At 43.7% G+C, this 27,049-nt stretch overlaps 1 protein-coding gene across 1 annotated transcript in view; it reads right to left on the bottom strand.

Moving 5' to 3' along the window:
* kiaa1549la (KIAA1549-like a) overlaps positions 1 to 27,049 on the bottom strand; it is a 70,987-nt gene that overhangs the window by 25,269 nt on the left and 18,669 nt on the right. Inside the window, exons 8-14 of the mRNA XM_056417335.1 lie at positions 24,870 to 25,038; positions 19,039 to 19,098; positions 18,248 to 18,408; positions 17,025 to 17,196; positions 13,945 to 14,105; positions 10,839 to 10,874; positions 4,764 to 4,969 (exon numbers count right to left, since the gene is read on the bottom strand). Of these exons, the coding sequence (XP_056273310.1) occupies positions 4,764 to 4,969; positions 10,839 to 10,874; positions 13,945 to 14,105; positions 17,025 to 17,196; positions 18,248 to 18,408; positions 19,039 to 19,098; positions 24,870 to 25,038 (965 nt within the window). The remainder of the gene's footprint in view (positions 1 to 4,763; positions 4,970 to 10,838; positions 10,875 to 13,944; positions 14,106 to 17,024; positions 17,197 to 18,247; positions 18,409 to 19,038; positions 19,099 to 24,869; positions 25,039 to 27,049) is intronic.

Raw genomic sequence — 27,049 nt, 5'->3', positions numbered from 1 at the left:
GCGTAACACCGCCTTTGACTCGGGAATATGGCGGAATACAAAAGAGCCCGCCGACCTCCGTAAGACCATCGGCTCTGCCAAGCGGGAGTTCAGGAACAAGGTGGAGGAAAAGCTCAAGAGCCATGACGTGAGAGGTGTGTGGAAGGGGCTACAGACAATCACGGACTTCAGAGGGAAACCAGCGGTGAAGAGAACTCCTCTACCTCCCTCCCAGGCGAGCTAAATACATTCTTTGCTCGGTTCGACGTGAACGGCAGCCCGCCGAAGGCAGCGCCGCCCGAGGAGACCAGCCTGCTGATCATCTCAGAGGCTGACGTGCGCAGAGCCTTCAAGCGGGTGGACATCCGGAAGGCGGCAGGTCCCGACCACATCCCGGCAGCGCCCTCAGAGCATGTGCAGACCAGTTGGCAGGAGTCTTCGCAGACATCTTCAACCTCTCCCTGTCCCAGGCTGTTGTTCCTGAGAGCTTCAAGATGTCCACCATTGTGCCTGTCCCCAAACACCCCAAGGTAACCTGCCTGAATGACTGGAGACCCGTAGCCCTCACCTCGATTGTCAGTAAATGCTTCGAGAGGTTGGTCAAGGACTTCATTTGTTCCATGTTGCCTGCCACGCTGGACCCATGGCAATTTGCATATCGTCAAAACAGATCCACCGACGACGCAATTGCCATGGCACTTCACACCGCCCTTTCCCACCTGGAGGAGACGTACTGTTGTGATCGAATGCTGGTTGTGGACTACAGCTCAGCGTTCAACACTATTGTTCCCGCCAAGCTCGACACCAAGCTCAGAGGTCTAGGCCTGCACTCTACCATGTGCAGCTGGATACTGGACTTCCTGTCGGGCCGCCGCCAGGTGGTGAGGATGGGCGGTACCACCTCAGAGCCGCTGACCCTCAACACGGGAGCCCCTCAGGGATGCGTGTTGAGCCCTCTCCTCTACTCCCTGTACACCCACGACTGCACGGCCATGCACAGCTCCAACGTCATCATCAAGTTTGCTGACGACACAACAGTGTTGGGGCTGATCACCGACGACGACGAGACAGCCTATAGGGAGGAGGTTGGATCACTGGTACAGTGGTGCCAGGAGAACAGCCTCGTCCTCAACGTCAAGAAGACCAAGGAGCTGATCGTGGACTACAGGAAGCGGAGAGGAGAGCACCCCCATCTCCATAGACGGAGTTGCAGTAGAGAGGGTCAGCAGCTTCAAGTTCCTCGGCGTGCACATCTCCGAGGACCTCACATGGACCACACACACCACTCACGTGGTGAAAAGGGCCCAACAACGCCTGTATTTCCTTAGGCGACTGAGGAAATTCAACATGGCCCCGCATCCTCAGAACATTCTACACCAGTACCATCGAGAGTGTTCTGACAGGTTGCATCACCGTCTGGTACGGGAACTGCACCGCCCTGGAGCGTAGGGCACTACAGAGGGTGGTGCGGTCGGCACAGTACATCGTTGGAGGTGAGCTTCCTCCATCCTGGACATATACACCAAGCGGTGCGTGGCCAGGGCCAAACGGATGATGAAAGACAATAACCACCCCGGCCACAAACTGTTCACCCTTCTACCGTCAGGCAGGCGATACCGCAGTATCAAGTGCCGCACAAACAGACTGAGGGACAGCTTCTTCAGTCAGGCCATCAGGCTGCTGAACAAGGACTGAGACCCTCATTAACACTACACACCAGAACATATTCTGTGAATATCTATGGCCATGGTGTATATTTTATTACATTATTTTATTACATTGTTTATATATATATATATTGTATATATATATTGTATGTATATACATATATATATATATATATAGTCTCAAAAAAGTGTATATTTTATTACATTGTTTTATATATATATATTGCCATGATGTATATTCTATTACATTGTTTTATATATATATTGTTAATACTTTCTTCTTTTTTTTGTGTGGATATTGTATAGTTTATTCTCATTCTCATTCTTATTCTTTTTTTAGTCTGCTACTGCTGTCGGGTGTTTTGCACATAAGAATTTCACGAACCGATTATACTTGTATAAAAGGGGATGTGACAATAAAAAACTTGAAACTTGAAACTTGAAACAACCACGAAAAGGTTTCCCTCGTTCTAAATTAAAGAGCAAATTGAGACAAATTACATGAAACGCAAAAATTAGCAGCTTCTCGTCTGCCTCCTTATTGTTCATCAGGCTCGTTTCGTCTCAAGACAAATTATTTTTCCACACCCCCTAATGGATTTTGGAATGGAACTCTTTTTTTCTCTCCCCCCACTGTCAAAGTCAGCCAGGGGTGCAGGATTTGGCAGCATGTGTGTAGGGGAGAGCCATTAGTGTTCAGAGAGTATTACAATTTAGTGCTGGGGATTCTAATGAGGACGGTTTCCTTTTCTTTTTTTCCTTCTTTTATTTACAGAAAATGACGAGAAGAAATCGTCGATCCAAAAATGTTAGAGAACCAGCCTTAAAAAGGTGAATCTCAGTGTGTACTTCCCCCATCCTTAAACAATCTTGACACACCTATGCAATGCGGGTGCATCCGTGAACGATGAAACGCTCTCTCGAGTGACGCTCTTGCAGCGTCTGCGTTAACCTCTTTTCCGGAAGAAGGTGTTCTCCATTTCCGCGTCTATCTAAAATCTCTGGGGCTGAACCAGTGAACATCTGTTGAAGGTGCTCGAAGGAAGCGCCGGAGAGACATGTGTATTCTGCTTCCTCCGCTTCCCTTCTGCACCGTTGGAACCAGCAGTTGTAAAATCCCGGCACTTTGCTTGATCTAAATGTGCGTGTGAGTGGAGTTAGTCTCCAAACATCTCCTCGTGTTAACACTGGACTCATTTTCTCGCGGTGTAAATCTGCCGCTTGCCGTCGGCCGCTGTCGGGCTCAGCTATGTCTGGCGCCGAGGAAGACAAAGCCCGGGGTGGCGTCGCCGGGCTCGAAGCAGCAGCTGCTCGGGAACTTTGTGGTTTCCCACCGTCCGCTGGGCCTCCCGGCCGAGAACCGCGTGTGTGATGAGCTTCGGGGTGATTTGGACGGGCATTGCTTTGCCAAAAACATCTTTGTTTGTTTTCAATTATGTAAGTTGATGTTGGCAGTGTGATGGGAGTGACCTCTTTCCTGGGAGTCATCACAGCCGAGTATTTGCTGCAAAGCGTAAGCCCCAAATCCCCCCCCCCCTCCACCCCCATACCAACTGTTGATTGATCCGAAACTCATTACAGTTTGTCTTTTTTTTATTTATATATATATATATGCAAATTGTTGTTCTACAATGTTTTCAAACCAAGTTATTGCAAACAATATTTGAGCCTCAAAGCTGACTCCAATACTTTTAGTGAGAAGGAATTGCAGAAATGATTGTTTCTAAATCAATAATGGTTTCAATGACCGTGACGTGAAAGGTGTATTGTATACAGTTGACTCCATGACATAACAATAATAGGGTACATAGAGTCTACGATTAGACATTACAACTAAAAGGTGTGCATAGTTCATATTAGCGAGATGAAAAAAACGATGATGCTGCTTTAAATTTTTCACTTTGAATGCCAAACAATTACCTCCAAAATGAAAAGGTTCACTCTTACCTACGGCTCGGCCTCGACTATGATGAGTAGCATGATGTTTGAAGGGTTTCTCAGCCAATCGATGCCCCAATGACACCTTGTCTGCTGTGTTAAAGGCCAAACCGCATTCCTTCCACGCTCCCAGTTTAACGGTGAGGAACAAACCAGCTAAAAACATCTGGACGTAGTGTTCTTATTGTGCCTCGTCTGTGTGAACATTTAAAAAAAAAAAATGTATCTGGACGTAGAAAAAAAGGCGTAACTTGATTTTAGATGGGAAGCAGTATTATTATTATTATTTGTGTATATTGTTATCGGCATTCGGACAAAGTGAGTTGAAAGTACCGACATATACCAGCAACTACTCGAATATCGTGCAGGATAATAATGTCTACTTGAATGTTCTGCTGTTATCGTCAGGTTACTTAAGTTCAGAATAACAACACGTAGCAGCTGAAATGTGTGTCTGAGAAGAGTCGCTGGGAAATATTCTGATGTCTGCTCCTCAAGAATAGAAACGCGCCTCATAACACAACGGGAATAATTCACCACGTGAAACCCCCACGAATACTTGTCCCTCACCTTCAATAACCGAAAGAAGCAAGGATCAACCGATGCTAGCCTCTTATTGAGTCGATTAGTTAAGTATTATCAAATGTTGGATACACGTATATATATCTTTATTACTCAGAGTTTTAAATCTCATCGTTCCTAGATATAATAAAAAGTACTTTAAATCTTATTTAGCTTTGTGAGTTCTTCGTTATAGGAGGATACCTAGCTGGGTGAAGTCTATTTGTGTCGATTCTCCATAACTATAAATCTCTCTTGAGCCTTATAATTTCTTAGTATTTCATTAATTTTTAATCAAATTAAATGAATACGCTTTGATTAATTATTCGTCATATTTACCAAGTGTATGATTACTATACACATGTTATGGGTATTGTCACATGAGGGAGGGGGACTGAGACCGTTGTACGGCCCAGTCCTGTGAGAAGGGCAGAGGAGATGGACTTCTCCCCGAGTCGGTCAGGATGACGTGACGCGACGAAGTCTGAGTATCAAAGGGCCGAACGTTGCTTGGGAGAGAGAGCTCTTACCTGTGTTGAGAGGTAAGAGCAGCGTTGTAGGAGAGACTCCCTGCACTACTACTATAAACTACTCAACGGATCAAAACACATTTCTTACCCTCCCTTGTGTATGTCGGCAGACGGAGGCCTCTTGCTGCCGGTCCCGTCCTGGTGGACCTTCTTGTCCAGCGACAGCGCCAGCGGAGCGTCTCGTACGGGCAGCCCCAGCACCAGCGTCTCCTTGGTGACGGAGACGGTGACGGAGACGGCATCGTCACCGGTTCGACCCATGTGCTTCTTGGCGTAGTCAAAGCCCTGGACAGGCTGGTGGAGGGGGGGGGAAACGGGATGACACGCACCAGAGGTCAGACAAAGGTCACAGCGACTGCAGCTTGGAGATCAATCTATGTGCTTTTGTTTTTCAGTTTGATGGACAACAAGCTGCTCGACGCATGAAAACAAGGAAATGAAGCACATGCGAAGACAGCAGAGCACAAGTTCCCGTCGATGTTCCACGTTGCCGTTTTTCATCTTCACGACACAGCACAGCCCGATAAGTGCCGTGTGATGTACGAGCCGCAGTAGCGGGTGGTAAAGCTGACAACAACATATCTTAGCATTATTTTCCACCGCAAGACATTTGTGAGAAAATGCCGCTTGAAAACATTTCACAAAATTAATTTCATGGCGTTTGCTGCAGCCGAACACACTCTTCATATCGGGTGTCACCAAATAAACGGATGTGCTCCATCTCATTACGCCATGAAATGCAGTAATGCAGGTTATAGCGTGAATCAGAATGAAAAGGAACGACTTTTAACACAACAGCAGCAACAAAGGGATTAAGTCTGCTGTAACTGCTTTGCGATCAACATCTGGCCAGCTGAGCGGGTGACAGAGCGGCGTACAGCCAACAGGTCTCATGCATATTAAAGTAGAAAACCTCCAAGATAAGCATTGCCTCCATTTCAGATAAAGGTAATTGAATGAACCTCCTCTCTCCACGTAAAAAAAGCAAATTTTTTTTTTTTTTGCGCTCTCTGAACACTACGGCTGGCATAATGAAAAAAAGATATGCGAAAAATAAATAATGAAGCTTTAACAGCACCTTTGAAGTCAGGGGTTTTGGCATAAAGAGACAACGAGAGAGAGGGAGCCGACTAAGTGTTTTTGCTCAAGCCTCCAAGGCCTGGACACATTGTTGTAAATGCCTTTCGAATTACGGAATAGAGTAAGAGAGGAGAAGGGGAGGGGGTGTAGGGAGGGTAAAGGCCCTATTTAGGTTATACAACTAATCACCCAGATTTCTACTTCTTTTTTTTGCCTCCATTTTTATATTTTTAGCGTCCGGCCACGAAAAAAAATCGGGACGTCGAATGTATTTGATGATGCATGCGAAATTCTGCGGTTAATAATTCATCCGTCACACACACCGCTGGGCCACCGTGGCTGCAGCCGCGGACGGGAAGTTGAGACGCTTTCGTATTGGAACGCAGACGGCGGGGGGGAGGGGCTTATTGGGAGGACCCAATTATGCATCATGTGTATGGATTTATGAGGTTCAATTTATAAGGGGGGTGGGGGCGACCCGATGCACGCTGCACAACGACGAGCCGCTCAGCGGCTGGCGGGTGATGGATGTCACGAGGGGGGACAGTATGGATTCTCAGAAGTGACAATGGCCGCCGGGCGTAACCTTGAAGAGTGCGCCTGACATTTACGTCAGCGAGCACTGGCTCAGGGTCTTTTCCTCGTCCCTTTTTCTCTCGTCTCACTCTTCTCCCATTTGTCTCCCCGAACCTCCCTTCCCTTCCCTTCTCTTCCCCCACCACCACCACCACCACCATCATCCCTCCCTCCGGTTCCGGCTGTCCGCTGACGACGTGTGTGGACTTAACAAGCGGCCATCTTTAACGGTGGCTTTCTTCCACATCCGTCAAGACCAGCAGAAAAAAAGAAGGAAAAAAGAGCAAGAGAGTAGAGTACGAGAACGTCTCTGGGACCACGGCGTGCACGACCCGGCTGCACCGCCACATTAGCCACGCTCGTTTTCTCCCCCCCCCCCCCCCCCCGCTCCGTCTAACAGGAGCATCTCCATCTCAACAGCAGCAGGATGAGGTGCAGCAGACGGACGAGATGTGCTCCACTCGCCCCGCGGACATACGGATTGAGATTCAGCATGTTGAGAAAAAAAGAAGAGTGGGAACATTAAAGAAGTGAAATGAGACACAGGGAAGGGTGGTGGGTCGATAAACTCCCCCCGGGGCAAGGTGTGGGGCATGATGCAGCAACAACAACAAAATACATTGAGGCCATTGTACTCCATCGAACAGCTTTACTGATGAAAAATGGATCGCCTCCACTTTTTTTCTGCCGATTCCGCCCTCTAGCCGGCTATCTTGAGACTTTTTACGCATGCCTACACAAGTTCAGCGGACACACAGAGAGACAAGCTCAGCCCCACTCGACTGCCGAATCACTCATCGAGGCTTAAACACACACGCAGACCTCATGTAACCCGGAGTATCGATCAGCAGCAGCTTTAGCTTGTCCTGCGTGGCGACTGATGGCGAGCGGCGGGCTGCGAATGAAGACACACAAATACACACAGGAGATCAATTTAATGGAGTCGACTAGGTTTGCTGCGGGTTCTGGTCAATATTCATGCAGCATTGACCGCATTTACACCAGAATCAATGCAGGTTTAAATACACTGAGAATGCTCTGCGATAAGATGCCAGTCCAGGGTTATTATTTATTATTCAATGATTATTCAATGATTCCGTTCTGTTTAAGCTTCATGAAAGTTTTTTTTTAAACTACATGATTAATTAAATGGAGAAAAGTCTCGATGAATTCGAGCCTTCAGTTATCAAGCTCCTCTTTTATGGAACCAGCTTCCACCTTCAGTCCGGGAGGCAGACACAGTCACCTCATTTCAGACTGAAGACTTTCCTCTTAGTCTTATAGTGAGGCCTGAATCAGGTTCACCTGGTCCCGCCCCTAGAGATGCTGCTATAGGCTGAGAGGCTGCTGGAGGACGTTTAGGATACACTGAGCACCTCTCTCCTCTTCTCTCTCTACTTATGGATGAATTTTCATCTATTCTTTCATCATTTACACCCCTCCATCGCACATTACTAACTCTGCTTCCTCCCCGGAGTCTTTGTGACTTCACGTCTCATAGGGTCCATTAGCCGACAAACAAAAAAGCTCTGCTTAACCCTTGTGTTGCCTTCGGGTCATTTTGACCCGATTCAATGTTTAATGTCGGTGTTCTTTCGGGAGTCAACAAACAAACATAAAGTACCTCACACTTAAACTTGGAAAACAATATTAATTCTAATAATTTTCTGGAGATTTTAATAGCTGGGGTCATATTGACCTCAAGGGTAAAATATGTTAGTAAATATAAAGGTAACAGGAGGGTGAAACATTGAATCGGGTCATATTGACCTGAAGGCAACACAAGGGTTAAAAGCTGCAGGTCTGTTTCACCTCACACTATGAACCAAACCGAAAAAAGAAATCCACACAAAAAAGAATCCGAGGGCAGTAAATCATGTGGGTATCTTACAACGTTACAGCCTTTTATACTCGTGTTTTACGAATCCCTTTCCCTGGAACTCAGAGAAAGAGGGACATTGGCGATTGGAAGATGTTTTGCGCCCCCATAATCCTGGACTGGAGGGATCCCAGTGCTTCTCCTGGTGGCTGAAGGGGGTCTAACGGCCTGGCTGCACCTTCGTTCCCTAGTTTGTGCAGAGCTGGTTGCCTGTCGTGCCGCTGCAACTTTTTAAATGCACCAGGGGTCTTATATGAAAACAAGAAAAGCGGTTGAACCGTGTGCTTTAATCAGGACAATGGAAGCATTTAACTCCACTTTGCCGCAGACGCGCTTCCCATCTACAAATACAGCTCACTTGGGTAAATATCGCTGTGGATAAGGACAGTGATTGCGGCCTCGCTGGCAAAAAGGAAATCTAATACTTCAGGACTCTTTAATATTTGATGCGCTCGCTCGAGAAAAACACAGCACAATGTTAAATGTTTACAACGGATTGTGAAGGCAAACAAAACCTTGGAGCTGGGCAATTTAAATGTTGATTAAACTAAAGTAGTAAAACGAGATACAGTGAATGGGGGGGATGTTAGGGACTTGCCACGGACATGGATTTGGGTTTAAAAAACCAGCTCTGGAACAGAAATAAAATCTGTCCTTCTTCCTTCCATCCTCTATGTGTTATTCACCTCACTATGCCTCTCGAGGGATGAAGATAGGACTAAAATAACCTGCAGATCAGCCGACATGCTCCACCGCAGCAACAGTAACCATGGGTCTTTGAAACTCAGCTTTTAAAATGAATTTCTTTGTTTATCCCTTTTCTCTGTGGCCATTGCTCTGCTTCGGGGTGAGGTATATCATTCAGTGGAGAGGCTCGTATATATATATATATATATGTATATGTATACATATATATATGTATATGTATATATATATACATATATATATGTATATACAGGACTGTCTCAGAAAATTAGAATATTGTGATGAAGTTCTTTATTTTCTGTAATGCAATTAAAAAAACAAAAATGTCATGCATTCTGGATTCATTACAAATCAACTGAAATATTGCAAGCCTTTTATTCTGATTTATTGCTGATTATGGCTTACAGCTTAAGAAAACTCAAATATCCTATCTCTAAATATTAGAATATCATGAAAAAGTATACTAGTAGGGTATTAAACAAATCACTTGAATTGTCTAATTAACTCGAAACACCTGCAAGGGTTTCCTGAGCCTTGACAAACACTCAGCTGTTATAAATCTTTTTTTTTACTTGGTCTGAGGAAATATTAAAATTTTATGAGATAGGATTTTAGAGTTTTCTTAAGCTGTAAGCCATAATCAGCAATATTAAAAGAATAAAAGGCTTGCAATATTTCAGTTGATTTGTAATGAATCCAGAATGTATGACATTTTTGTTTTTTTAATTGCATTACAGAAAATAAAGAACTTTATCACAATATTCTAATTTTCTGAGACAGTCCTGTATACACCACCGTTCAAAAGTTTGGGGTCATCCAGACAATTTTGTGTCTTCCATGAAAACTCACTTTTATTTATCAAATGAATTGAAAATTGAATAGAAAATATAGTCAAGACATTGACAAGGTTAGAAATAATTATTAATATTTGAAGTATTAATTTTGTTCTTCAAACTTCAAGCTCAAAGGAAGGCCAGTTGTATAGCTTCTATCACCAGCATAACTGTTTTCAGCTGTGCTAACATAATTGCACAAGGGTTTTCTAATCAGATATTAGTCTTCTAAGGCGATTAGCAAACACAATGTACCATTAGAACACTGGAGTGATAGTTGATGGAAATGGGCCTCTATACACCTCTGGAGATATTTCATTAGAAACCAGACGTTTCCACCTAGAATAGTCATTTACCACATTAACAATGTATAGTGTGTATTTTTGATCAATGTTATCTTTATTGAAAAAACAGTGCTTTTCTTTGAAAAATAAAGACATTTCTAAGTGACCCCAAACTTTTGAACGGTAGTGTATATATATGTATTTATATATATATATATATATACTGTATATACGAGGGTCCCTGTCTGGTTCCTGCTGAGCCGACGTGGGATGAGAGCGGCTTCATCTGAGAGGATGAAAACGTCTGGCTTGAAAGGGAAAGGCGCTGGCAGAGAGGCCGTCTGGGCCGATGACACGTGAGTCACTTTTCATGGCTGCCACACAAATAAAAATAGATTGAGTCTGGTTCACAGGATTCGAGCTTCATTTCCGCTATTCATGTTCACAAGCCCCCAGTTCTTATTTACATATTTTTACAAGCCAGACCCTCTTTGTTTATTCAGCCAATCGACTCGAGCCCAAACTATTTACATCTTTAGGGAGGTGCCCCTATGATTGTAGGTATTTCTATTTATTTCTTTACACCTTTCCTCACTGCCCCCTCCTCTCTCCTCCCATTGATCTTCAACAGCCAGTGAGGATGGAGGAAGAAGTCACAGCACAGTAGCCACATGCACAAGTTTTACCCGGCAACAACGACAGACGACACGCACAGAAATAAGCAGCCAACGACGCGGCGACTCATTCACTCATTTATGCAATTCAGTCAGTCAGTGATCCACCCAGCCTGGGTCTAAAGGGAATACCTGGTGGTGGTAACTGGCCTCCCTTCGATATGAGGTCTAAACAGGGAGAGAGGTGGAAAGTCAAGGTCATACAGGGGTTAAGACGATTATAGGATAGAATAGAGTCGAACAAAAGAGGACGGGATAGGATAGATTAGGATAGGATCATTTTCATAATGTGATCATCACTCCTTTCTGTGTTATAAACATTGTACTCACAACATAAAGCACACTTAACAACATTTTGTGTGCACTCGTGTGTGGTTTTACATCAAAATAATGTAGTTTGGATAATCCGGTGAGGCAGTTGTTGCATGTATGTAACTGTCAGTCTTTGCTGTCACCATTCTCCCGGATTTGAGCGACTTCTTTGAGTGCAGCGGCCTTAGTTGAGAGAAATGACGGTCAAAACTGTGGAAATGGTGTTGAGGGGAAGCATTTCAGATTAAGAGAAAGAAGAAGTTCCAGTTATTTCCGTGTGATTGAAGGAACTTTATTTTTCGGTTGACACATTATATATACTAATATTAACATATTTGTGTTTGATTGCTTTGTGGCTTAAAACTTCACTTCACTGCTGGGATTATTTTTATTACTGCATCATGGGTATTTCAGCCTAAAACAGGTATAATTGCTCGCTCCATCAGGATGTTACAGAAGTATTTAAAAGATATTCATCGAGATTCAAATGTCTTTTACGACTGCTGAGTCCAAGAAGAAACATTCAGGGTTCATACATATGTTGACTAATGGATTTCCATGACTTTCTAACTTAATTTTCATGACCAAACATCTTGTGAAATCTGTATGTATACAAGAAAAAGTGAGAACAAATGTGTATTTAAATTAACAATGAGAATCTCAAAGCATACGGTATAACCTTAAATGATACAAATTAATAAGAGACAATAGTTTGATTAAAATAATTAACATTTATGTCTTTCAAGTTACGGTGCGTTCACTTGCAACATGAAAAATGTACGAGTATGAGAGCATATGCCGGTTTATATTTTGAGCGTCATTCTTTTAAAAGCATATTCGATATTTAAAATTCAGTGTAAATGCGATATATGAATATAACACATTTCCATGACTTTTGTGATTTTTTTTTTTCCCAGGACTTTTCCAGGTCATGACCGTATGAACTCTGAACATTGTATTCACGGTCTTTTAAATTCTTTAATCTGGAGAATATTAAACGTGTTGATTAATTTATAATATTGAGAAGATTCCTCTGCTGGGTATTAAAGGTCCGATCAACCAAAGCGGGCGTTAATAGACGGGTTAATCCCACCGGAAACAAATCTAATCATGATATCAAATGTGAACACACACTTCAGGATCATGGAATTGCGATCAGAGCCGAGTCACGTCGAGTGCCCCATCGGAGCAAAATGGGGTTGGCAACCTGATGGCTTGTTTACCACTTTGCTGACACAGGCAGCTGTTGTTCTGGCACCGCGACCCCATCCCGTCAGCTGGTGGCAATCTCCTCCACACGCGCTCATTGAAATGATTGATTCCCATTTAACCTCAAATGAGTTGATGTCGAGTGAGGCGCTGTCGCTGCGAAAGGGCCAACATCACCCTGAAGGTTCTCTTCCAGTACACTGAGCCCCGTCCGCCTTTTCATTTATTATTATTCTTTTGTCCGTCCCCCCCCCACACACACACACACTCGGCCGATTAGCCTTCAAAGCATGCATGATTAGCGATGACCACGGGCTATTGCAGCTGGGAGAGAGAACAAATGAGGCGGCGCTGCCTCTTTTTTTTTGGGAGCCGGAGAAATGACTCAACACGACCGCGTGTGACGTGTCACAGTCAGTGCGTTTACATGATGGTATAATTCGAATCTTGCTTTAGTCGGACTATGCTATCTTTTGGGGGATCTGCTGTTATCCCAATATACATGGCAGTGAGTAATTCGAATCATTGGCCGAAAGCATGTCATATCCGATACGATAGGCGGCGCTGTTTTCATTACAACTCGTGGTGATACAGCCATTTCCGCTTGACCTCTTCACCACCACCAACAACAACATTTCGAGAAAGATGGCGAACAGAGAGCAAGGCGAAGCTACATCCTTCTACTATTCTTCCATGGTGTTAATAGGAGTACAGCGAATGCAAATGGCGCTATTGGCTGAGTTGATAACGGAGAGAAGACGCCGTCGCTTAAGGTACGCGGAGAATTTAATTTATCGTCTCTTTCGACTTCCGGGTCACGACATGGGAGGGAGGGAGGGAGGGCGGCGGGATCTCGAGCATGCGCAAAGACGCAAAGTCCAGTTCCGAATCGAATTCAGAGTTACATGCCGCGAGAGTCGAATTATCAACTGGATCGGACCGAGCTATCCAGGGGTGTTAATCGGACCGAAGTCGGACCGCACATAGTCCGACTAAGGTGTTTACATGAAACGGATAATTCGATTTCAGTCCGACTAAGCCAATAATTCGATTGCATGTAAACGCACTGTGTGACCCGATGTTGAGTCTTTTTAAACTGAAATGACGAATATCGAAGAAGCAGAACTTGTCTACGACATCATTTATTCATGCAAGAAGAGTCACCGTTACACGGAGTCCCTCAGGAGTCTGCCAAGGGTGAACTGATGAGTCAATGAAACACGCATGTATTTAAAGGAAACAAGAAGGAGGATCCAGAAGGAGACATTTGTCTTCAGGTCCTTTGTTGAGTATAGATTAAAATATCCTCGGAATTATAACACCTATCAATCAGTCTTCATCTTTTCACCTTTGTTATAATTTGTCTCCACAACGTATTGTTTCTTTGACAAAAGGTACGGGGGATGGTGTGCAATATGCTGAGTAACCTTTACAGGACGGAAGACGATGTGCCCCTTCACATAGCGTCAAAGATAATACAACCAAGGATATCTCAAATTCCCATGACATCACTCATTCAGACACACATGCATCCGTGGCTTCTGAGACACGTCAGAGTGGAGCAGTGCTGTCTGAATGTTTAAAGGGTGGGGGTGGGGGGGACTCTGAAGAGTAAATGAAAATAGAATGAAGGATAAAAGAGAAGAACAAGAAGACGGAAAAAAGAGGAAACGCAAGGCAGTACAGAAAAGCAGTAGAAAAGGGGGCGTGGCCTTACCTTGGAGCGCGTTTTGAAGTTCCTGAAGGCGCCGGTTTTGAAGATGACCCGGTTCCTCTTGCACAGGATGAAGGAAACCATGACGATCACCACCATCAGCAGGAAGAGCGGCGTCAGCACGGCGACGAGCCAGAGGTTGCCGGGCGGCGTCTTCACCACCGCTACGCAAACACACAAATGTCCCTGCTCAGTGTGTGACACGACAAACAAGGGTGTCATTTCCTCTGGGCAGTGTGTGTGTGTGTGTGTGTGTGTGTGTGTGTGTGTGTTTCCCCTGTTTTCCTATGCTAAGCTCGGCTTCACCATCTTCTGGCCGCAACTTCATATTTAGTGCACAGGTATGAGATTTGTATAAATGTTCTCGTCTAGAAAGCTAATTATATTCTACACAAAGAAACATATGATTAACAAATCATAATAGATAATACATCTAAATCATGTCTGAATTTGACTTCACAAATTAAATTAACCACATTATTGTGTAAATGCATTTACAAGTTCAGCTAAAGCCAATATGATGATGAAGTGAAGACTAATATATGTTTTATATATTCTGTCACATCCTGAACCTGTCCATAAAACAGGAAATACTACCTGGGATCATTATGAAATTACTGTATTCAAATATCACCGGAAATCTGACAGCTTGACCCAAAATCTCACAGTTTGTATCGAGAATGCACAAATATGATGTAACACAGACATGAATTGTTATCAAAGAAAACACATTCGTGGACAGGAAATCCACATCCAGAAATAAGCTTTGACTGACAACATAAAAAAATTAAAAGGTGCTTGTAGTAATACAACCAAGAATATCTCAGAATCAAAAGTCAAAAGTTTTTTACTTTTAATTACTTCCACAAAACATATTTATTTGCCAAACACAGCTTGCCAAAGGAGATGTGTTTCATTTGAAGGGCTAATGCAGTTTGAACAAGTTTAAACTAAATTAATTATAGGAGAACAATGTGTTCCGGCCCCAGTGTTGTTATCGGGGGAGCTGGAGAGGCCCGCTGATTGGTTGCTGGTGTCTCTCCAAGTTCTTAATTATTGTCGGGGAAATCTGAGGGAGGAAAGGTGAGCGGGAACACGTCGTATTCATCAGCAGCGAAGTATACACACAACTACAATATTTTTAACTTGAGTTTGAATTTAGATCGATATTCTGACGCAGGATCCGTCAGGCGTTATGGAAATACACGGGGGGAAAAAAGAAAACCTACGCAAGGTCACGGCGAGCCGGAGTTCCAGGGATAAATCCTGCAGGGCCGTTACACACACACAATGGCAGTGAAAAGGAGAAGTGTGTTCCCTGTGCATCTGAAATATGTATGTACTCCTATTTGCATAATGGCCAAATGAAAATCTGTATAAATCTGTGTAAATATGCAAAAGGGAAACAAGAGCAGCGTCCTATTTTTAAGCCTATTCTTTCCATAGCGGGAATAAATCAGCAAGTACGTGAACAAATGGGAAAAGAACAAATGTGTAGATTTGATATTGAATTTCAATGTCAATGAGCCATGCATCCATTTTCAAAAAAATGAGTAACTGATATGAATAAGACTAGGATTCCAAGGAAGACAGACAGCAATTTGGGAAATATGCTAATTTGCAAAAAAATTTAACAGGATGGAACAGGAAGATTGATATCTCTCACATATCTTAGCATAAAGATGAAGATTCACAAATCAACAGACGTCTTGTTTGTTTATTTAATCTGCACTAAAAACAAAATGTAAAAACAAGCATTTGCCGGTTAACAGCTTAACGGTTACCGGTTCACTCCTCAACCGAGACTGCACCTCCTAGAGAAAATGTTTTCCATTTGCTTAAAGGTTCAGTGTGTCAGATTTAGTGGGATTTATTGGCAGACATGAAATATTACATCCATAACTATGTTTTCATTTGTGTATAAAGAGGCAAAATCCCTCCAACTCATCTCCCCTGAGACTTTATTTTAGAAATAATATGATCGCTATAGTTAACTGGGAGAGTGAAGCTTTTTTTTCTTTTTTAAAGACAATTTATGAATCATTTTCAATCAAGAAAGACGCAGTTTTTCATGGAAGAACACAAAAGAAGGAGGTGAGTGAAGGGGTAGATGCCACTAAACCCGACACAGCACTCCATGAAGTGTAAAGTCCTGGAAGTTCCCCTTGAAAGAGCGGACTCACTTTGTCCTGTTGAATATGTTCATAACCACGTGAAGGGGCTCGTCATGGACACTGACGTTTGCGGCGTGTCTCTTGAGCTGCTTGGTGCTTATGTCGTATAACAACGTAGCACAGGGGCGTTTGTAGGATTCAAAGGAAAGGGGGGCTAAGCCCCAAGGTTAGCGGCATGTCAGGGTCTCATTTATTTTGGGGCCTCGGACATCCATTGTTTCCAACAGTTCATAGATTGGTTCAATCATAAAGAGTGAGATATTGCACCGTAGTTTTGTTTGCATTCAGTATGTGAACACAAGAGACAGAATGTCAGTGTTATTACCTTCCGCATTCTCAGAATGCGAAGGTTAAGTTTTGATCGCTGTGTATTTATTTATTTATTTGTCTGTGTGTGTGTGTGTGTGTGTGTGTTTGTGTGTTATTCGCATAACTCAAAAAGTATGAAATCGAATCGCATGAAATTTGGTGGGATGATTGGTTATTATCCGGGGACCATTTGATTAGATTGTGGGATCGATCGGGTCAAAGGTCAAGGTCATGAAAAGGTACCAAACAAGTGGCTGCGGCGAAGGTATGCGCTCTACCGAGTGCCCGTTCTAGTTTTATGTGCATTTGGACACTAACACTGAGATAAAGATGTCAAATATACCATTCAATGGAAGAAAATATGGTAATATATATTAATTCAAAGAATGGAGAGTTATTTCTTGTATTTTGAATTTGCTCGTTCACACTCTCGCTCACTGGAGACAGTTTCTAACAAATAAGCGAGCCAGCTATTTGGTTACTCCCTTTACATGTGCCTTCAGTAAACCTTTAGTAAAGCTAAATGATTGCCACAATCGAAGACCTCCCTAAAATAGGCCTAACGACACCTCTGAGGTAGGATAAGATAACGAAGCTTACGTTCAGCCTGCACTTGGACAAAGTATCCCAGCGTCAGGGCCATGGTCTGGGAGTCCAGACTGCTGAGGGTCTTGGCGGCGGCGGATCCGGTGATGGCCGCCCCGTTCAGCTGGGCGTAGTAGGTCATCTCCGCCGGGCTCTTGGGACCCGGCAGCCGACGCATGCTCACCATCTGGAAGGAGGATAAATGAGGGGTCCAAACATCTTGAGGTGAAATTTCATCTCAGCTCACCAACAGATCCAACGCCATTATCTACAGCGGCGCAATCAAAACTCAGAACGGGCCCCGGCTGCTTTGATCACGACGAAGCATTTGATGTGAGATAACTGCACTCGGGGAAGACACTTGAGGAAAACTGAGTCGCTTGGAAATCTCAATTTCCTTTCATCATACATCAAATGATTATAATTTTTTTTTAATTACATTTTGCCGAACAAGGTTTAATCAAGTCTGGTCATTTTATTTTGTCATGAAAAGAAATGACGTGTGATATTGAATGGCTGGATGGTTCTGCCCCTTTCCCCACCCCAGTCTCTTTCTTTTCCGCAGCAATAAAACTGGTCATCTGTGACTTCCCATAAACCCTCGAGGTAGCGTGAGGCATAAAGGCCGGGAAGGGTCAATCGTTGTCTTCATTTACTCAATATGGACCGGCGGCCGGGGGAAGGGAAGAACACACACACACACACACACTTTTGTGCTTCAACATAATACCAACATCGGTTTACCTTTACGTGAGCGTCCTCTCTTAGAGCAGTACAAACATCTCACCACGTGCATGTTGTTATTTTACTCGGTGTTCATCGCTTTCATTTATTCAACGATGAAAATCGACTTGCAGACGACTTGAGATTTGTTTAGCATGTATTTAAAAAATATATGTTTTTGTCTCAATCTTCAAATTTACCACACGGACACAGCTAACAATCATTTTCATTATCGCTACATCTGCAGACCATTTTATGAATGAATGAATTAATTAATTTGTTCGAGCAACAGTCCAAAACCCACTGAGATTCAGTTTACTATGACATGAGATGAAGTTTTAAAAAAGTTACATAATAGATATTATCTATTGATCAATTAACTATTTTGGCTCTAATTCTTTTGCAACACATATAACTAGAAGGGCACTTGGAGGTGAAAAAGGATGTGGTCGCAGAGAACCTCGCCATCGCCACTATTAATCACAGTGACACACAAGCATCCCGCCCCCACCCACCTGGACGGTGTAGCTGCCCACGCTGGTGGCCCGCCGAGGCCGCGCCGTCCGAGGACCCTGCCTGCCGGCCACCAGGAAGAGCTCGGCCAGCCGCTGCTCCATCAGGCTGGCGAAGCTCTGGTAGTTGGCCTCCAGGGAGGAGCTCTCCACATCCTGGATCACTGGGGAGGAGAGACGAGAGAGAGGGGGGAGAAGGGGGGGAGGACGGAGGAGGCGAGATAATATTAAAAAAGGGGAGACGTTGATGTTAAGGGAGGAGAGGGGGAGAGAGATTAACAATAAGACCGGAGATGAGTCGGATATTAGAGAAGACTGAAAGCTGCCCAGAAAGGTCTATTGCAGCTGCAGCGACACACACACACACACACACACACACATCCTTCACACAAGGCCGTGATGTGATTTGAAGTGATCTCTCCCTCTGCCCAAGTGAGGAAGCTGTGAATTATACATCAATAGTTTTCCCAGGAACAGAGCAGCTATAGACACTCTGGACACGGAGAGCGCAAGAGAGGGAGTGAACAGAGGAGTGTGTGTGTGTGTGTGTGTGTGTGTGGGGGTTGGGAGGGGAGTGGGTGTGTGTGTTAGGACAGGGGAATAAAATGAGAGGGCCAATACTATTATGCTGTATCGCACAACAACCGGCACCGGGGAAATCGGCTGTTGTGTCCGATCAATGTGGCTCTTGATTACCGCGGATCATCCAGCGGCAGTGTGTGTGTGTTTGTGTGTGTGTGTGTGTTTTTGTGTGTGTGTGTGTGTGTGTGTGTGTGTGTGTGAGAGCCATTTACCTGTTATCACCCAATAGTTCTTGGTCACCATCGACGTGTTGAGATTATGGTATTCAAGGGCTGAAGAGGGAAAGAAAGAAAGAGAGAGAGAGAGAAAGTTACTGGTATTTGTACACAATTATCTAAAATTCAAGTTTTTAAAGCTACGACGAGCAACTTTCATTCAGTGTTGATTTTTCGGCGGCCCCTGTGGACGAAAGCGGTATTGTTTCAGATTCCCTTTAGAAAACCTCTCGTTTGACGAGAGCCGGTTGAGATCAGTCCCGGTCCTGGTCCTGGTCCTGGCGTCGTACTCGTGACATCACAGTGACGTCACAGAACAGAGTTTGTAAATCGAGCCCAATTACGTTCTTTAGACACTCAACATGTTTTTGTTAATTCCACCAGGCTGCCGACTTGCTGCAAAACGGGGTTAGGCGTCCCAAGACGGCGTTCCAAGATGGCGTCTGGCGATCCTGCGCTGGTGAAGAATATATTTCTTGGCGCTGGGATTTGTTGACAGAATCTAGCCACCTGAATTCCTAAATCTAAAGAATTCCACAGAGATGTAAAAAACGATGGAATTCTTTATTTAAAATTAGGGTCTAAACCGATTGATGTCTATGTTCTCGGCTGGTTGAATTCTTAAGAGGCATCTGTATTGAATTGAGATTTTCAGAACCAGTAAAAAAATATTCCCAGTAATTTTAAACTAAATCATTTAATCTATAGTTGTAATACTATTGAGGGTCCATATAAGTGACATATGAAGGCAGTAATCTCATAATAATCTCAGGTAGCATTTCCTGTTTTGTGGACACATTCAGGATGTGATATAAAACATATGTTAGTCTTCACATCTTCATCATATTGGCTTTAGCTGAACTTGGAAATGCATTTTTGCACAGTGCAAAAAAATATATATAATTTAACAGCATCCACATGGAAGATTAGAAAGGAAAAACTCCAGTAATGTGTTTAATTTCATTTAATTTGTGTATTTCAATAAATCTGAGTCAAGTTTAGACAAGTTTTGATATCTGTCTATTTCTATATAAGTATTATCTATTATGATTCATTTATCATACATTTCTTCGTGTAGAGGCGACATATCTGCAGAGAAGGGTTTAGCTTTGGTCCCTTTGCCACAGATGATCAATTAGGATGAAACACTTCCTGTCAGGTTGCATTGTGACCGTTTACTCTCTCTCTCTCTCTCTCTCTCTCTCTCTCTCTCTCTCTCATCGAACACATTGATTTCAATAATGCTGTAGACGTGGGGCGGGGGCTCATATTACAAATCTAATGATAAGCAAATGGAAAAAGGAAACGCTTAAAAGTATGAAGCTAGTGTTATTTGTCATGCTGTCAACAAACCGATGACGAGTTGTCTCCATACTTCAGCAGCCATACTTCCTTACTTCCCAAAAAAAATTTCCAAAATGTTCTAAAACAGCTGGGCTGTGTAGTATTTAACACATGTTACTCAAAGAGGATTAAACAGTGCCTTTTTTGCAGTGTATACATTCTATATTAGGAAGCTGGGAAGCGGGCTGCACGTGCACCGTTTTATTCTCAATTACATATTTATTAAACAGCGGAGATCAATATCCAGGCGGCTTTCATCGCACGAGAATCCATCACTCGTTGATGCCTTCAGCATCACCGCTCGATGTCTGGACTATTCCCCCGTTGGGTCTCGTACGATACTGTGAACTCATTGTTTCAACTTTAGTGAAACATTTGTAAAAACCACAACAACAAACTGCTTCTTTAAGAGAGCAGACTGGGTTTTGGATGTGACCCAGTGAAAGTGTGGTGTTTTCGCCCGCTGGCTGTTGAGAGTACGAGCAAATAGATACTAATCTAATCTCGCCGGGATGGAATTAGCTCATTCGGGGGTACGTGGACGACAGATCGCCCACGGCGTGATTCAGATGATCGGAGCCGTACAGCTGTTTGACCTTTTTAAAATATCGCAGATGGCATTAAAGGCCGGAGTGGAAGACGAACAGAGCTCACGTCTGTAGTCGGTCACTTGGGATTGTGGTTCGGTCTCCGGACCGGTACCACCACCCCCCGTGTGCACTGCTGGGTCTCTTAAGCCGACCCATGCTGGAGACAGTAATTATTGTCCTATTAAACTAATTGCTCAACCTACCAACATGTTTTCAATATAATAATAATAATAATAATAATAATAATAATAATAATAATAATCATTTATATATATATAAAATATTTGCGAGAATTTCCCTAATTTTTTATCCATGTGCACCTAATTATTATCAAATAACCGTACGTAATGTCACTCTGATTACATCATTTTTATCAACATATCTGTTATTTGAATGTATCTGCAAAGTCTTTACTCTCAACTTATCAACTAAAGCACAATTAAGGTTTTTATGGTCATGTTTAGTCGACTCAAAGCACTTGATTAATGTTAGCGGGAGATCGTGGTCGTAAATATTGATATTGAGTTAATTTGAAGCACAAGATGGGTTGCAATAAAACTAGATATTTAAATGCTCTGATTTTTTCTCCGGCCTTAAAGGAGCAGTGTGTACAATGTTGAGCCATCTACTGGTAAGGTTGCAGATTTTAACCAACTGAATACCCCTCCGCTAACCCCTCCCCTTTACAAGCTACTGTAGAAAAACATGGCGGACTCCGTGAAGAGCTTTACGATGAAGGGCTCAACCTAAGCTAACGAAAACACAACAATTCTTAATTTCGATTGATAATGCACAAATAAAAATCACAGGAACAAATATTATATTCATAACACACACTGGTCATTTAAAGCAGAACAAATCAGATATTACAGGAAAACATGGGAGTTATGGATTATGGCATAATGATATACGCGGAGCAATTTTGATGTTAAGTTGTGTTTGATGCAACTTGGTTTGCTATGACCAGTAGCTTTTGATCACGTAAAAGCACACACACAAACACACACACACACAATCCTAGTTCCCACAAGGCTTTGCGCTGTGTAACAGGAAATATAATGATGTCCATGTGTTAGACTGTTGACTAGAATGTAAGCCCAGTGTGTGATGGAAAGCATCTTTTTTTTAATGAACCCCCAAATTAATTCATACATCGTAATCACAACTGTGAACACTCAGTCATAATCACCAGATTAACACCTTTTAGACGGTCCTTGAACACATCATGTGTGACAAACGCTTCCATCGGAAAGCGCAACAGAAACTACGAATATAAGCTGAGGTTAGTTTTAACCCACCGCCCCGCACCGCAAACTTGTATTCAGCAAATGCATGTCAGTGAGGTTAACTCCATTCCTCCTTCTAAATATATCCTTCTATTTAGTCCGGAGGCCATAATATATTCTGACATCCTACTTTACTTACACAGTATCGAGTAATCTCGAGTTCTCCCCCAGGTCAAACATACGCCATACGGCATGAATCATGCATTGCTCTGCGGTGGACTCAATGGTTCTTCAGCGGCTCTGAACGAGCTCTGTGGTGAGAAAACAATCTGCAACAGTCAGTGCGTTTACATGCAATCGAATTATTGGCTTAGTCGGACAGAGATCGAATTATCCGTTTCATGTAAACACCTTTGTCGGACTATGTGCGGTCCGACTTCGATCCAATTAACACCCCTGGATAGCTCGATCCGATCCAGTTGATAATTCGACTCTCGCGGCATGTAACGGTGAATTCGATTAGGGACTGGACTTTGCGTCTTTGCGCATGCTCGAGATCCCGCCGCCCTCCTCCCTCCCTCCCTCCCATGTCGTGACCCGGAAGTCGAAAGAGACGATAAATTAAATTCTCTGTGTACCTTCGGCGACGGCGTCTTCTCTCCGTTATCAACTCAACCAATAGCGCCATTTGCATTGGCTGTACTCCTATTAACACCATGGAAGAATAGTAGAGGGATGTAGCTTCGCCTTGCTCTCTGTTCGCCATCTTTCTCGAAATGTTGTTGTTGGTGGTGGTGAAGAGGTCAAGCGGAAATGGCTGTATCACCACGAGTTGTAATGAAAACAGCGCCGCCTATCGTATCGGATATGACATGCTTTCGGCCAATGATTCGAATTACTCACTGCCATGTATATTGGGATAACAGCAGATCCCCCAAAAGATAGCATAGTCCGACTAAAGCAAGATTAGAATTATACCATCATGTAAACGCACTGAGTGGGAGACTCACCAGAGAGAAGTTAGAGGGACGAGCACAATGTCGATGTCTCCTTTCGGGACAAAAAAGGAACACCAGCTTCAACGGAGGGAGCATAATGCGACACATTGCGACTGTCAAAGCCACGTGACACGTGACTTATTTTCTTTCCACTTACGGCCCTCTGTGGCTAATTACAGAGGCATCGCCAACGCACCGGCAGTGCCCTCTGAGAAGATTGGAGGCTTGGAGGTACATCAAGCAAATGAGTATCAAGCACTCTGACTGGACTTTAATTCGTCGTCCGTGCTCCATTAATTGCGGGTTAGACCACGCCGGCCAAGTCTCTCTCTCCGTGCGGCCGCGAGAGCGGAGCGACTCTTCAGAAACGAGCGACGGGAGCGGGCTGACATGTTCGCGAGCGACGTTGCCAACTCATTCAAGCTGCTGGCTGCTCAAAATATCACTCGCTTGCTCATTTGCATATTGAAATATTTGTGACCTTTTCACTGTCGTGTTTGGATTTAACAAGGAATTACATTCAATAAAACCCTCGAACACCAACACCGGGTCATTTTGGGGCGACTGTGTGTAAGTGGTTACCAGGTCCGTCTTTGAATCAGGCGGTTGGCCGTTCAATCCTTGGCGATGTGTCCTTGGGAAAGACACTTAACCCTGAATTCCTCCCTGTAGCTGTGTCTACGGTGTATGAATGTAACAAAAGTAATTCGCTTTGGATACAAGCGTCAGCTAAAAGAATCTCTTCAATTCACTAATTACCTCCGTCTGCCTGATGGATCATGGAGGTCTGGATCGTGGTCCATGCCTACGACTAACTATTCATACACTCTGTCATATTCATTGAATGTGTTGTAACTCTGTAATGATTCCTTCTGGTCACATGACATCTATTACATCTGTCCATCCTGGGGAGGGATCCTCCTCTGTTGCTCTCCTGAAGGGTTCTTCCCTTTTTTCCCATAGAAAGTTTCTTTGAGGAGTTTGGGATCCGATGTGAGGTTTTGGGACGGGGATGTCTATGTGTACAGATTGTAAAGCACTCTGAGGCAAATGTGTAATTTGTGAGGATGGGCTATACAAAATAATCTGAATTGAATTAATTCAGGAAGAGCCTTTATATTGGGTCCCCCCATGATAACTTTTGTTTTGTTTTACGAGACGTTGTATAGGGGGTACGGAGTGAGAAAGGGTTGGAGGGGCATGTCTTTACAGAATTAAAGTCAGCATTAGTCCAGACATTCCATTCCATTATCCTGGAGCCGATCCCAGCTGACATAGGGTGAAGGCAGGGTCACCTGGACAGGTCACCAGTCCATCCAGGGCACACATAGGGACACACAACCATTCACGCTCACATTCACACCTACGGGCAATTTAGAGATCAATTAACCTGACTGCATGTCTTTGGACTGTGGGAGGAAGCCGGAGAGAACCCACGCTGCCACGGGGAGAACATGCAAACTCCACACAGAAGGACCGCCCCGACCGGGAACTGAACCCGTGGCCCTCTTGCTGTGAGGCGACAGTGCTAGCCGTTACACCACCGTGCAGCCCTAGTCCAGACAACCCAACATTTATCAAAAGGGACAGTTACTTTGGTAGAAAATAGTTCCAAAAGATTCATGGGGAAACATTTTCAGATGTATCCCTCAAGATGCATTATCACTTACGCTCGGCGATGACCATGGGTGGGTAGAACAGGAAGTAGCCCACCAGCTCCGCGGTCAGCTGGTTGAGGAGGCCGCTGGAGATGGTCCCGTTGAGGATGGTGTCCTGGTTCTTCACCACGTACACCAGCGAGACGGACGGGGAGCCCGGCTCCTGGGACACGCTCTGGATCTGAGGGGAGACACGTCTTTCTTGCAATGACCTTTCCATTTTTCATTTACGACAAGCATATCTACCAAACATCTAAGATGCCACATAAAGAATTCATAACGGAGCTTCGAGACACAGTTTGACACTTTCAATGAACAATGGGGTTGTTTTTTTTCCTCTCTAAAAACAACGTGACTGAGTAAAAGTGTCGATGCGAGATACGAGGACCTCCCATCGCATTCCTCCGTGAGTGTTAATATTTCAGAGGATGAATTATGAATGGAGCCTATATATCGGCCCCCTGCTTTCCGAGACCCACTTTATGATTATGACGGTGCGTGCGTGTATATATCCTGCAGTCATGAGAGCACCTCGCCGATCAGAAAATGAGAAAAGAAGCCGGGAACAAAAGGAGGGAAAGCTGCTGCAAAGGGTTCGGACATAAAACGCCACGGGAGAAGAAGGACTTTTGATCACGTCTCTGGAAATAAACTTAAGTCACTTCCTTCTTTCAGAGAATATTTCTACAAATACTTCCTGAATAGTGTGACCTTACATCAAATGATAAAAGATCTATATTCTAAGCTTCCAGAATTTGGACTTCCAGCTTTGTGTTGTTCGCATTTTTCACATTTTAGGATACACTGAGCACCTATCTCTTCTTCCCTCTCTCCTTATGGATGAGTTTACATCTCTCCATCACACATTATCAACTCTGCTTTCTCCCCGGAGTCTTTGTGACTTCACGTCTCATAGGGTCAGTGGTGTACAGTAACGAAGTAGAAATACTTTGTTACTTTACTTCAGTCGTTTTTTTGGGTATCTGTACTTTATTTTACTACTTATATTTCTGTTTACTTTTACTTTTACTTCACTACATTTTGCAATGAAAACTTGTACTTTTACTCCGATACATTTCCCCTGAAACAGTATCGTTACTCGTTACTACGGAAAAAAATAATCATGAGACAAACATCGGGGACTGTTGTGGAACACATAGCGCACACCTGAGCCGCCACGAACACCAGGTTGGGGATCAGTGGTCCTTGCCGCGTGTTTTCTCTTCCCAGTGATGCCCAGGATGCGAGCGAGCGGCTACAGATACGACTCATTTCATGTGGAGCAGCAATGGAAGCTACTCGAACAACCACGGGGACCAAGATCAACATCCGTGGCCATATTTGGGCGAACTCTTTTCTTTTGTCGGAGTAAAAGTTCCTTCCTACCGGATGAAGTGCCTCTTATGCCGACCGAAAGCTACGGAGATACTGGCCTTCAACACACCATCCAACCTCAGGAAACACATTGAGGTAAATTAAGATTAATCCCATGAGCCGCAACGTTAATGTTTAGTTTTGATAATCATCATAAACCTGTTAAGATATCTAGCAGTGTTGCCCACAGGATTGTAGTAAGTTATATCTTTGGCAGGAGAGGGGAAGACCGGTGTCTGATTGTCCTACACATGTTGTACGTTAGGCGAACGTTCGCTAGCTATCGTCAATTAAATGAGACAATTAGCGTTAGTGTAGTAGACGGATCGCTAGCGAGTTAATGAGCTGAAGAAGTGTTGACAGTTGTGAGAATTTGTTGATTTGAGTCATCTTGGCTATAATATAATGCTAATCATTACAGCATTGTTATTATTATTTGTATTAATATTATAAGAGTGACGGTCCAGTAATGGCGACGATATTGATTTGGGTTAGGGTTAACTACAGAGATACAAGTGCATATTCACAAATCAACTATGGATGCACGGACAGTGCATGAAACTAAATGTATAAACCTCAAATTAAAACAAACTATTTTGTACTAAACTTTAGGTTGGGGTCATGACATGTTATTAATTCTATCATGTATATAATACCCTCACTTTATTTCAGGAATGGACTACATCAAGCAGCACATGGAAGAACCCTCCCTGCAGCTAGGGGATGCCACCAGGTCCAGTTCATCTGATGAAGAGGACTTCTTCTTCGTCATCTCAAGCGCATGACAGCAGCAAACAGCTGGATGGAGACGTGACCTG

This window comes from Pseudoliparis swirei, chromosome 6, assembly GCF_029220125.1.
Source record: "Pseudoliparis swirei isolate HS2019 ecotype Mariana Trench chromosome 6, NWPU_hadal_v1, whole genome shotgun sequence".
Classification (NCBI taxonomy): Eukaryota; Metazoa; Chordata; class Actinopteri; order Perciformes; family Liparidae; genus Pseudoliparis; species Pseudoliparis swirei.
The sequence above is the reverse complement of the archived record's forward strand: the minus strand, read 5'-3'. Positions and strand labels throughout refer to the sequence as shown.